The 13,730-nt window shown below is 42.7% G+C and overlaps 1 protein-coding gene across 1 annotated transcript in view; it reads right to left on the minus strand.

The window, feature by feature from the left end:
* Positions 1-463: 463 nt before the first annotated feature.
* LOC140188238 (putative Polycomb group protein ASXL3) overlaps positions 464-13,730 on the minus strand; it is a 296,730-nt gene continuing 283,463 nt past the window's right edge. Inside the window, exons 13-14 of the mRNA XM_072244355.1 lie at positions 7,695-7,870; positions 464-4,177 (exon numbers count right to left, since the gene is read on the minus strand). Of these exons, the coding sequence (XP_072100456.1) occupies positions 464-4,177; positions 7,695-7,870 (3,890 nt within the window). The remainder of the gene's footprint in view (positions 4,178-7,694; positions 7,871-13,730) is intronic.

The following is a 13,730-nucleotide window of genomic DNA, read 5'->3' on the forward strand; positions in this document are numbered from 1 at the left end:
CCAATCCTGGTCACTTTCAGACTAATCTCTCCACATTGGTTAATTTCTATGTGACTAAGAAAGCAAATTTATTACAGATCTGCTCATACCTTATAAGCCACAGCCAGGCTATTGGGAAATAGCCAGAAAAGGGCTGTTTTCTATTTTCCCAGCTGTATGATGTGTGAAATTGCTGGCACAACCTTGTCTTCTAATTCACTAAAGATGTAATGAAGTACCAACACAATGGAATTACCTACAATCATCTAATTCTCATTCTTCTAAAAGTAGAATTTGGTAAATATTGTAGAGTGTTATTGGAGAAAATGCTGTAATCTTGAATTCTGGTGTAGTGCAATGGTACAGCTCTCAATATGTTAACAAAACATCCATTGAGATTCTTTTGTAGATCAATTATTAACAAAGTCTTCCTATTACTGTACTAAGCATTGTGATAAAAATGTTTTTGGTGAGGCACCGTTCTCTATCTTACTACCAAGCAAGCTACACACAATTTAGAAGGCCCTATACAGTCATCATGACAAAAGGCTCCACATCCTTTACACATAATCATGGCTTTAAGTCTACAAGAGCACTTCAATTCTAATTCCGCACTGTTGTTGTTAGAAAATTTATGAGCTAGAATGGAAGTGTTCTGGTTAGATAAAGTAATGGCATCATTTGCACTACTTCCCAGAAAACTACCAATGGACTGTTCAATAACAGAAGCCGCTTGCTTCAAGTTTGTGCCACTGAAATGTAACGTGGAATAATTTCCGTAGAGTTGCTGCTGCTGGAGAAGTTTCTGAGTGGCAAGATGTGAGGCTGGCTTAATAGGCTCGGTGGATAGGTGAGAAGAAATATCAGGCTCATTTACTAATTTACCTAAAAAGACATCCATTGTTGGTCCAAAAACCTTTATGTGTTCTTTTGTTTCATAATAATCATTTGAAATATCTTTGACATCCTCTGCACAGCTTTTGCTTAAGGCATCATCAACAGAGAACTGTTCTATTTTAATACCACTTGTGCTATCAGTTGTAGCGTGTAAATTCAATCTTTTATTAGTTTCCATAGTAACTAATCCTGTGCTTTGATCAGATGATGCTTCACATTCCTTAAATGAAGAAAGATGCTTCACAGCATTATTCTGGATAGTTTGTGTTGCTCTACAACTGATATCAGTTTGCTTAATTTTAAGACTGCTTGAGAAAACAGCACCCATACTTTCCAAATCTGTGTCCATTGATGTATCTACTTGTGCTATAGTGTTAAATGCTAGGCCGTTTTGCTCTAAAGATCGGCTGAATGTTGATGCATTTGTGGTGCCATAACCTACAGTGGCTGCTGGTACAGTTTGCACTGAGGTTTCTGCTTCAGTTAGTCCTCTCAAACTAAAAGACTTTTGATGAGTGTGCTGTTTCTGTGAGGTAGGGGCTGTGATAATCAAGTTGTTGCTGTTGTCACTGCCTGTCGACACATTCTGCTCAAAACCACATGCAGGCAATGGTTTCTTGTGCTCTTTAAACTCTGGGCTTTTAATGATTTTGTGCTTAATGAAAGTCTTGTTTATCCACTCTTGTTTAAATAACATTTGCTGTTGTCCTGATTGGCTCTGATCCATACTGACTGGAGTCTGTGACCACATTTCAACTCCAACTGAAGCAAACTGCTTTGTTTGCTTTAAGCTGCTTTGTGACTGTTCCTCTGCTGACTTAGCCTGTCTGGTGCTTACTTGCATATCACCTGTGTTGCACTGAATCTCCCACACTGTTCCCAAAGTCTGCCCCTTTGATGTTTGAGAAAGAGGGTGAGGAATGTTAATAGTGACATCCCTTTCAGCTGCAGTCACTTTTGATTCACTAAAACCTCGGGAGGGCAAAGGAAGCCTATTAATTTCAAGCCTGGTGCCTGACCGTAGCTGAGGCAACACTTTCTCCAGAGGCAAGTTACCTTGCAGCAACTGTGTCACAAGAGGGTTATTGGCTTCGACTGAAGAAAGATGACGATTAGTGCTTCCAGGAGCAGGGACCCTTTCTTGGTTTTCTGCAGCTGATAATGTGAAGGCCTGAGATTGGTTTGTGCCAAAAGCTGTTTTAGAGCTTGTTGTTTGCAAGTTTCCCACTAGTGGGTTGATTCTGGAATGAATGGCATTTTGTGTAGCTTCATTTTTTTCCAGGTGTTCTCCCTGATTAGTTTCAGAGTCATTCATATTGGAAAAGTCTTTTTCCTTTTCCCCGGACTGGTCAGTTTCTGTCTCAGCAAAAGTGTTAACAGGTTCCAATTTTCTTTGCTTTGTGTCTGCAGATTCACCAGAATTGGTATCTAATTTGTTATTCTTCACTGTACCAACATCATATTCATTATATTTATCTGAGCTATGGCTTTTGTCATTGTAGCCGTCTAGTTCATTAATACTTTGACTTTCACTAGCATGATAGCCTGATTTGCTTTGGTTTGAGATGTTTTGCTCCTGGTTATTACTAATGACTTGTTCAAAATCTTCTGAGTTTTTTATTGTAAAACAATGATGTTCAAGATCATTAAACTTAAATTGTAGACCAGTAGTGCTTGTTGTTCCATACGGAACTGTTGATACTTGCATGTCTTTAGCAAGTAGTGATGCTCTGTCATTCTTTACCACTTCTGAAATGTTGTTTCTGCCATTGTTCACTGACTGACCTTCAGCGTCAGTTTCAGTGCAGTTACTGATCAATTCCTGAGATTGCATATGAGAGTTCAAGGCATTTTCTGTTTTAACTATTACAGTCTGTGGGTCCATACCCAAATTTGACACACAAGTTCCTGTTGTATGAGAATCAATGACAGCGTAACAGATGTCAGCATTAGAGGTCCCTTCTTTACTGACAGAAGGTTTCAAAGAGCTCAGCAGCGGGGCACTTGGTGCACCAATTTCTATCTTGTTTATTGCCACAGATCCCAGATCCAATGACTGATCTGTTGAAATTAATTCAGTTGTAGCATTGAAATTGGCTGGCATGTGAATACTGCTGGAAGAGTTCAAGATAATTGCTGTATTGAAATTCAAAACGCCTGTACTGACAACAGAGGTGGATAACGTATTGTTAACAATAGAGGGATTCTCAAAGGCATTTTCATTGCTTTCAGCTACACTTTCATTATTGCTTAGAGTCGTGATGTCTTCACCACAGCTTGGAGAAGAAACCTTATGAGGAGAAATATTACTGGTGCAATACACTGCTGGCACAGCGCTGACAGCCAAACTCTGCATGGATGCATTAAGTACAGTCTGAGATTTGCAATCACCATCTTCAGAAAATGGCGATTCGTTATTATTACTAGAACCATTAGAACTTGATACAGTAATTTTCGTTTCAATTGCAGTGCAGTTTGTCTTTGTGCTGCTGGCAGTTGTGCTTGGTATGAAATTCTCATTAGCAGCACTTGGCATTGCACTTTTATCAGCATACCTCGGCGCAGAAGCACTAATAGCACAATTCTGTTTGTTGCTAATGCAAGGATGTCTTTCCTCACCACTGGAGCTGGGCATTATAATATTCTCAGTACAGGCAACCGTAACAAGACCAACAGAACTTGGTACTGCAGTATTACCAGTGATGGGTACCTTTGTGGCACTTTTGACACAGCTAGATGCAGTAGAGTGAGGAATGTTTGCCACTGCGGCAATATCAGAGGAATAATGAAGAGCACTTCTGACAGTATAATCTGACGCACTGACATTGTCATCACCTTTGAGAGCTAGAGTAGTTTCAGTACTACATTTTGATGAAATGTTGTTATCTGATTTAACAACTTCTTCATTCTTTACAACACTGACATCCTGTACATCTCTTGTTGTAGCCTGGTCTTGTTTACCAGATGTTTGTTCTTCTAATGGCTGCAATTGTGTTCTGGCCTGATATTTGGCAAGTAACTTTGCTTTTGTTTGTGCTTTAATATCTGCCAGTGTTCTGGTCTGCCCTCCAGTTGTTCCTGCAGCACTGATGCCTTCATCTCCTACCAGGCTAGCTGCAGCTGCTGCTGCCGCCTCTCTCTGAGCTCGAGCCTGCTGTGCTCTGGCTTTGATATCCGCTAGGGTCCTAGCGCCAGTGTTTCTTCCTCCAGCCAGTGCCCGACTGGAGGATGACTTTGGACATATCTGGTAGGATGGCTGACTCTGGACAACAAAAGGAAGTTTGATCCTTGATAAATGAATCTGTTGAAAAGAAAGTACCACATTTAAATCCATGCAAATATTCAGGCAAATTGCAGTAAATACATACATTACATTGTTTATAAATAATTAAAGCAACTAAAATGGATTTCAATCAAGATCGGTGCTGGCAGACAACAGTAAAGTAACCATTGATAATCACTTGGGAATTGGGACATCACTGAGTTGGAGGTGAACAAATGCTGTTCATGTAAGTGGTGTGTTGGGTGGGCAACACTTATGAGCTGGGGAAATGAGTGAGGTGTCTGTAGAACGGTGGGGGTGGAGCTGGTGTGATGAGGGTTGGTGTCAGTGGACAAATGACTTAAAAAGACTTGAGTCTGGTTCACTGCATTAAACTCAGGACCTACTTATGGACGTCCCTCTGCTACGTAGAAGTAAGTTTGATAGGCACTGTGAAAGCCTGTTAGACCACAGGAACATCATTCATAGGAGCTGAGCTAGGCCACTCGGCCCACTGAGTCTGCCCCACCATTCCATCATGGCTGATTTATAATCCATCTCAACACCAGTCTCCTACCTTCTCCCTGTGACCTTTGACACCCTTACCTATCAACCCCTGCTTTAATATCACTGGTATATGTCATGAGATTCATTGTTTTGTGGCAGCAGCACATTGCAATACATAATTAAAAAAATTACAATAAGATATATATACACACACAGACACACACACATATATACATACATACACACATACATATAGATATCTTATACATGTCTTCTTGAGGCATTGCCTTTTGAAGGTGTTCTTGATGCTAGAGATACTAGGGTTGAGTTTGCAACTTTCTGCCACTTTTTTTGATTCTGTGCAGCAGTTCCTCCATACCAAAAGGTGATGTAACCAGTTAGAATGCTTTCCACAGAATAACTGTAGAAATTTGAGAGTCTTTGGTGACATACCAAGTCTCTTCAAATTCCTAATGACATATTATCTGGTTCTCTGCCTTCTTTGCATCTGCATTAATATTTTGGGCCCAGGATAGATCTTCAGATATGTCGACACACAGGAAATTGAAACTGTTCACCCTTTCCACCTTTGATCCCAGGATGTAGATGGTGTGTGTTCTGCTTCTTGAACTCCACAATGTATTCCTTGGACTTACTGAACTAAACTATTTAACCTGCTGATCTTTCTCACCCCTCTATCCTTCCTCGCATCTGAGCTGTACCTAATTACACAGTTCATCCTGACTGGCTGCATCACTGCCTGGTATGGGAACTATACTTCCCACAATTACAGGACTCTGCAGAGAATGGTGCGGACAGCCAGCGCATCTGTAGATGTGAACTTCCCACTATTCAGGACATTTACAAAGACAGAAGTGTAAAAAGGACCCGAAGGATCACTGGGGACCTGAATCACCCCAACCACAAACTGTTCCAGCTGCTACCATCTGGGAAATGGTACTACAGTATAAAAGCCAGGACCAAAAGGCTCCGGGACAGCTTCTTCCATCAGGCCATCAGACTGATTAATTCATGCTGATACAACTGGGTTTCTATGTTATATTGACTAACCTGTTGTACATAATATTTATAATAAATTACTATAAGTTGCACATTTAGACAGAGACATAACGTAAAGATTTTTACTTCTCATGTAGATGAAGGATGTAAGTAATAAAGTCAATTCAATTCATAGGATTGGAAGATGTAGAATCCTTGTGGGTAGTGTTAAGAAACTGCAAAAGTGAAAAGACCTTTCACATTATATGTCAACGATTTGGATGATGAAATTGATGGCTTTCTGGCCAAGTTTCTGGAGGATATGAAGATACATAGAGGGGCAGGTAGTGCTGAGGAAGCAGGGAGTCTGCAGAAGTACATGATCAGATAAGGAGAGTGGACAATGAAACAGCAAATGGAATATAGCGTGGGGAAGTGTATGGTCATGTTCTTGGATGGAAGGAATAAAGTCACAGACTGTTTTCTAAATCCAGGTTGAGTGGGTGTTAAGGAAGGCAAATGCCATGTTACCATTCATCTCGAGGCGACTGATATAAAAAAGCAAGGATGTAATGCTGGAGCTTTATAAGGCATTGGTCTAACCATACTTGGAGCATTGTGAGCTGTTTTGGGCCCCTTATCTAAAAGATGTGCTGGTATTGGAGAAGATCCAATTGAGGTTCTGAAGAAGGATTCCGAGAATGAAAGAGTTAATGTATGAGCAGCATTTGATGGTTCTGGGCCCGTCCTCATTGGAATTCAGAAGAGTGAGTGGGGATTGCATTGAGGCCTATTGAATATTGGAAGGCCTAGAGAAAGAAAAGATGTGGACAGGATGTTTCCTATACTGGGTGAACGTAGGACCAGAGAGCACAGCCTCAGAACAGAGGGACGTCCATTTGGAACAGGGCTAAGGAGGCATTTCCTTAGCTAGAGGATGGTGATTCAGTGGAATTCACTGACACAGACCGTAGTGGAGGCAAAGTCATTGAGTATAGTTAAAGCAGAGGTTGATAGGTTTGTCATTAGTCAGGTTCTGAATGTTTGTTAAAGTCCCTGTTGTAAATGTCTGTTAAAGTTTCTGACATTGCAAAACTATTCAAAGACTTTTAAACATACTTAAAAAATATTAATACTTAAAAATAGAAACTAATAAACAATTAAAAACTATCAAATAACCAATTCAATTAAAACTAAGGAAATTATTCTGTACTTAACACACTAATTACTAAATGTAATCTGATCTGTTTTCTCAGCAGAAAAACCTCCCATACAAACTACAAGAAACATTTATATTTTCATATAATGGCTAATTTGGTTCAGGTATTTACTGTCTATTTTTTGTTCAGACAAGTTTTCAACAGACATTTTTATAGTTAATGAATGAGGGTGACCAGGGCATTAGCTGCGGAAGTCTGGCCAGTGGAAGTCCACGAATGTAGGATTGGCAAACAACAGGAATTCTGCAGATGCTGGAAATTCAAGCAACACACATCAAAGTTGCTGGTGAACGCGGCAGGCCAGGCAGCATCTCTAGGAAGAGGTACAGTCGACGTTGTAGGATTGGCAGTTGTGATTTTGAAAGTACAGCAGTAAGTGAATTGAGGAGGGTAGAGTGGCTTTTTAAAAGGGTGAACATAAAATGTACATGAACAGAGGGAGCAATACAAGGAAGTGATTAGTCACGGCCTTCTCTCTGACTATGTAATATTGCAAGATCAGGAGTCTGGAAATGGAATTTGAAGTCAGAACTTTAAATGGAGGGAGAGATTAAGTTAGAATGGCAGGGTAATGTATTCAAAAGAGAAGCAGCAAAATGAATGAGGAAATAGATTATAGTCACTGAACACATTACTCAGAGCAGAAACTGAGAGAAACAGTTTGGTGAGAATATATTGGTTAAAAGAAATACAGTAGTACTTTAAAGTGAGGAAATGAAAAAAGGATTGTAAATGACATATGAGATGGATAAAAATGAAGTGAGATATTCGAAAATTAAGATCTTATGTAGAAAGAGGACAGACTAGGGTGTCAATGGGTGACGAGCTACATTATCATCACTACAGTTTGGACGGAAGAAATGGCGGAAGGCATAGCAATGTCGAGGGCTAACAGCTAGATGGGAGTAATCATTGCACAGCAGCCAGGTTCCAGCATGTACATTATCTTGATGCAATTGTCCACTACAAGCTGGCTCTTGGATGGTTTGTTCAGAAGTGAATGGATCTTATAGAGAAAATGAGGAGCAGAGTTTAAAAAGTTAATTCATTGCTGGAAACCCCAGTATCAGTACTGAGTTAGGTGAAATGGACAGGTTATTAGCTCCAGTGACCTAATATGCATGTGAACTGCTTCAGGTTACTTCTCAGATTATAAAGCTGAAACCAAACCTATAAAGCCTGACATACATCTCCTCTCCATTTTGCCTGGTAAATCTGTAGTGTTCCATTGTAGCAGAAAAGAAGGTCTGCTGTTGTGTGCTCATGAATAATACGGCACAGTGAACAAATAAAGGAGGGGAGCCAGATCATTCATCAAAGGATAGAAGGGGAAGAAAATCACTCGAATAAGGGAAAAATGCTTGTAACATCGAAATTTTACCATTTCTTTTTACAGACTGAATGTATTGTTAACCACATTTTAAAGAAACAGTTTTAAAACACACTTTTCTAAAGCATTAGTTTCACTGTAAATGCCTTTTATTAAAGCCAAGATGTAAAGGAAACAAGAAATAGAATGGCTATGCACATTGCATGGGAAATCTCAAGAGTAAACAACAAACTGCACCTGAAGTTGAAACAGGTGCTTAAAGTAAACACTGAAGGAGATGCAGGATGAAGATAATAAACCTTTATCTAGAAAATAAGAGGAAACTGGAACGAAACCCAAAGTTCATCATATAAAATCGAAAAGCTGAGAAAAAGAATTGATCATCTGTTAAACTGGTTGAAATCCAGTTGACAAAAGAGAATGAATCATTTCTTTACTCATTTAGACATAGAAGATAGAAGAGTACAGCACAGGAACAGGCCATTTGGCCCACCCACCTACACCATATTCATATTCCTCCATCTTCCTCACATCAACGTGCCTATCCAAACGTCTCTTAGAAGCCTCTAATGTATTTGCCTCTATCATCATACATCATACCAGACAGCGGATTCCAGGAACACACATCAAAGTTGCTGGTGAACGCAGCAGGCCAGGCAGCATCTATTGGAAGAGGTACAGTTGACGTTTCAGGCCGAGACCCTTCGTCAGGACTAACTGAAGGAAGAGTGAGTAAGGGATTTGAAAGTTGGAGGGGGAGGGGGAGATCCAAAATGATAGGAGAAGACAGGAGGGGGAGGGATAGAGCCAAGAGCTGGACAGGTGATAGGCAAAAGGGGATACGAGAGGATCATGGGACAGGAGGTCTGGGAAGAAAGACGGGGGGGGGCGGGGGGGGGGGTACCCAGAGGATGAGCAAGAGGTATATTCAGAGGGACAGAGGGAGAAAAAGGAGAGTGAGAGAAAGAATGTGTGCATAAAAATAAGTAACAGATGGGGTACAAGACGGGATCCCACCACTAAGCACATCTTTCCCTCCCCCACTCTCTCTGCATTCCGCAGGGATCGCTCCCTACGCAACTCCCTTGTCCATTCGTCCCCCCCATCCCTCCCCACTGATCTCCCTCCTGGCACTTATCCGTGTAAGCGGAACAAGTGCTACACATGCCCTTACACTTCCTCCCTTACCACCATTCAGGGCCCCAAACAGTCCTTCCAGGTGAGACGACACGTCACCTGTGAGTCGACTGGGGTGATATACTGCGTCCGGTGCTCCCAATGTGGCCTTTTATATATTGGTGAGACCCGACGCAGACTGGGAGACTGCTTTGCTGAACATCTACGCTCTGTCCGCCAGAGAAAGCAGGATCTCCCAGTGGCCACACATTTTAATTCCACATCCCATTCCCATTCTGACATGTCTATCCACGGCCTCCTCTACTGTAAAGATGAAGCCACACTCAGGTTGGAGGAACAACACCTTATATTCCATCTGGGTAGCCTCCAACCTGATGGTATGAACATCGACTTCTCTAACTTCCGCTAATGCCCCACCTCCCCCTCGTACCCCATCTGTTACTTATTTTTATGCACACATTCTTTCTCTCTCTCCTTTTTCTCCCTCTGTCCCTCTGAATATACCTCTTGCCCATCCTCTGGGTCCCCCCTCCCCCCGTCTTTCTTCCCGGACCTTCTGTCCCATGATCCTCTCATATCCCCTTTTGCCTATCACCTGTCCAGCTCTTGGCTCTATCCCTCCCCCTCCTGTCTTCTCCTATCATTTTGGATCTCCCCCTTCCCCTCCAACTTTCAAATCCCTTACTCACTCTTCCTTCAGTTAGTCCTGACGAAGGGTCTCGGCCTGAAACGTCGACTGCACCTCTTCCTACAGATGCTGCCTGGCCTGCTGCATTCACCAGCAACTTTGATGTGTATTGCTTGAATTTCCAGCACCTGCAGAATTCCTGTTGTTAGTGGATTCCGGGCATTCATGACTCTGAGTAATAAAATTTTACTCCTCCCTTGAACCGACTGCCTCTTACCTTCAATGCATGCCCCCTGGTATTAGACATTTCGACCGTGGGAAACAGATAGTCTTTGTCCACTCTATCTCTGCATCTCATAATCTTGTAAACCTCTATCAGATCTCCTCTCTGCCTCCGACTCTCCAGAGAAAACAACCCAAGTTTATCCAGCCTCTCATGACAGCACCTGCTTTCTAAACCAGGCAGCATCCTGGTAAACAACTTCTGCACCCTCAACATCCTTCTTATAGTGGGGTGACCTAATCTGTATGCAATACCCCAGATGAGGCTTAACCAGAGTTCTATCAAGGTGCAACGTAATCTCCTGACTTTTGAACTCAACAGCTCAACTAATAAAAACAAGCATTTCGTAAGTCTTCTTAACCAGCTTATTGATCTGTGTTGCCACTTTCAAGGAGCTATGAACCTTGGCTCACAAGAACTCTCCGCTCAGCAACACTGTTAAGAACCTTGCCCATAACAGTGTACTTGCATTTGTCCTACCAAGGTGCAACACCTCACATTTATCTGGGTTAAACTCCATCTGCCATTTCTCAGCCCATATCTGAAACTTATCTATATCATGCTGCATTCTTTCCCGATCTTCTACACTTTCCACAACTCCACCAACCTTGGCACCATACGCACATTTACGAATCCACCCATCTACGTTTTCATCTAGGTCATTTATATACATTACAAACAGCAAAGGCCCCAGCACAGATACCTGCGGAACTGTACTAATTACAGACCTCTGGCTCAAGTAAGTCCCTTCGACCACTACCCTCAGTTTTTTTTATGCATAAGCCAGTTTTGAATCCAAACAGCCAATTCTCCAAGGATCCCATTCATCTTAATCTTCTGGATTAGCCACCCATGAGGTACTTTGTAAAACAGTTTACTAAAATCTATGCATACAACATCTACTGCCCTACCCTCATCAATTTCTATTGTCACCTTGTCAAAAACCTCAATCAAGTTGGTAAGGCATGACAAAGTCACGTTGGTTCTCCCTAATTAGGCCATGGGTTTCCAAATGCTCAGATATTCTAACCCTAAGAATTTTCTCCAGCTATTTCCCAACAACTGATGTGAAACTCACCGGTCTATAGTTCTCAGGATTTTCCCTTGTTCCCCTCTTAAATAAGGGTACAACATTAGCCACTCGCCAGTCCTCTGGACCTCACCTGAGGCTGGAGAGGACACAAAGGTACTGGTCAAGGGCCCAGCAATCTTGTCTTTTGCCTCCTTCAATAACCTGGGGTAAATCCCATCAGGTCCTAATATTCATTAGGAGGCCCAACACATCCTCCTCCTTGACCTCTAAACACCCTACTGTATTTATACAATCAGCACTGATCTCCTGGTTCTCTACATACTTTTCCTTGGATGCAGAGAATGTGTGTGAGGTACCTAATGAGTACTTTGCTTCAGTATTTACCAAGTAAATGTCCCCTACTTTATCCTTGAGTGGTCCCACCCTCTCCCGAGTTATCTTTTTTACTCTTGATGTATGTATAGGATGCCCTGGGATTCACCTTAATCCAATTTGCCAAGGAAGTTTCATGGCCTTTCCTGGCTCTCCTAATTGCCCTCTTCAGTTTTTTTCTGTCTCCATTATTCTCTTCACAAGCTTCGTTTGATCCTAACTTCCAAAGCTTTACATACTTTTCCTTTTTCTTTTTGATTAAATTCATCACCTTTCTGGGCATCCAAGCTTCTCTTATCTTTCTATCCCCATCCTTACTTCTCAAGTCAAGATTATTGTTATTTTGACCATAAGCTGCTGGTACAGAACACAGTAAAAACGAAACCGAGTTCCTCCAGGACCATGGTGCTACATGAAACAGCACAAAACTACACTAGACTATGTGAGACAGCACAAGCTACACTAGACTACGTAAAACAACATAAAAACTGCACTAGACTACAGACCTGCACAGGACTACATAAAGTGCACAAAGCAGTGCAGGGCAGTACAATAATTAATAAACAAGACAATAGGCACAGTAGAGGACAAATTACAATATAATAATAAATGACGTAGATGTCAGTCTAGACTTTGAGTATTGAGGAGTCTGATGGATTGGGGGAAGAAACGGCTGCACAGTCTGGTCGTGAGAGTCCGAATGCTTCAGTACCTTTTGCCAAATAGCAGGAGGAGGAAGAGTTTGTGTGAGGGGTGCGTGAGGTCCTTCACAATACTGTTTGCTTTGCGGGTGCAGCGTGTGGTGTAAATGTCTGTAATGGTGGGAAGAGAGACCCCGATGATCTTCTCAGCTGACCTCACTATCCGCTGCAGGGTCTTGCGATCTGAGATGGTGCAATTCCCAAACCAGGCAGTGATGCAGCTGCTCAGGATGCTCTCAATACAACCTCTGTAGAATGTGGTGAGGATGGGGGATGGGAGATGGACTTTGCTCAGCCTGCGCAGAAAGTAGAGACGCTGCTGGGCTTTCTTGGCTATGGAGCTGGTGTTGAGGGACCAAGTGAGATTCTCCGCCAGGAGAACACCAAGAAATTTGGTGCTCTTAATGATCTCAACGGAGGAGCCATCAATGTTCAGCGGAGAGCAGTCGCTCCATGCTCTCCTGAAGTCAACAACCATCTCTTTTCTTTTGTTCACATTCAGAGACAGGTTGTTGGCTCTGCACCAGTCCGTTAGCCACTACACCTCCTCTCTGTATGCTGACTCGTCGTTCTTGCTGATGAGACCCACCACGGTCGTGTCATCGGCAAACTTGATGATGTGGTTCGAGCTGTGTGTTACAGCACAGTCGTGGGTCAGCAGAGTGAACAGCAGTGGACTGAGCACACAGCCCTTGGGGGCCCCCGTGCTCAGATGCTCAGTGTGATGGTGTTGGAGATGCTGCTTCCAATCCAGACTGACTGAGGTCTCCCAGTCAGGAAGTCTAGGATCCAGTTGCAGAGGGAGGTGTTCAGGCCCAGCAGTTTCAGCTTTCCAATCAGGTGCTGAGGAATGATTGTGTTGAATGCTGAACTGAAGTCTATGAACAGCATTCAAACGTACATGTCTTTTTTGTCCAGGTGGGTGAGGGCCAGGTGGAGGGTGGTGGCAATGGTGTCGTCTGTTGAGTGGTTGGGATGGTACGTGAACTGCAGGGGGTCCAGTGAGGGGGGCAGCAGGGTCTTTATGTGCGTCATAATGCCCCTCTCGAAACATTTCACTATGATGGATGAGAGTGTGACAGGAAGGTAGTCGTTGAGGCAGGACACTGAAGACTTCTTCGGCCCAAGGACGATGGTGGCGGGCTTGAAGCATGTAGGAATGACGGCGCTGCTCAGGGAGATGTTGAAGATGTCAGTGAGAATCTCTGCCAGCTGGTCTGCACATTCCCTAAGCACTCTGCCAGGAATATTGTCTGGTCCAGCAGCCTTCCGTGGGTTGACCCTGCGTAGAGTTTTCCTCACATCAGCCACGGTAAGACACAGCACCTGGTCATTGGAAGGAGGAGTGGTCTTCCTCACCGCCACGTCATTTTATGCCTCGA

The sequence above is a fragment of the Mobula birostris genome, chromosome 1, assembly GCF_030028105.1.
Source record: "Mobula birostris isolate sMobBir1 chromosome 1, sMobBir1.hap1, whole genome shotgun sequence".
Lineage (NCBI taxonomy): Eukaryota > Metazoa > Chordata > Chondrichthyes > Myliobatiformes > Myliobatidae > Mobula > Mobula birostris.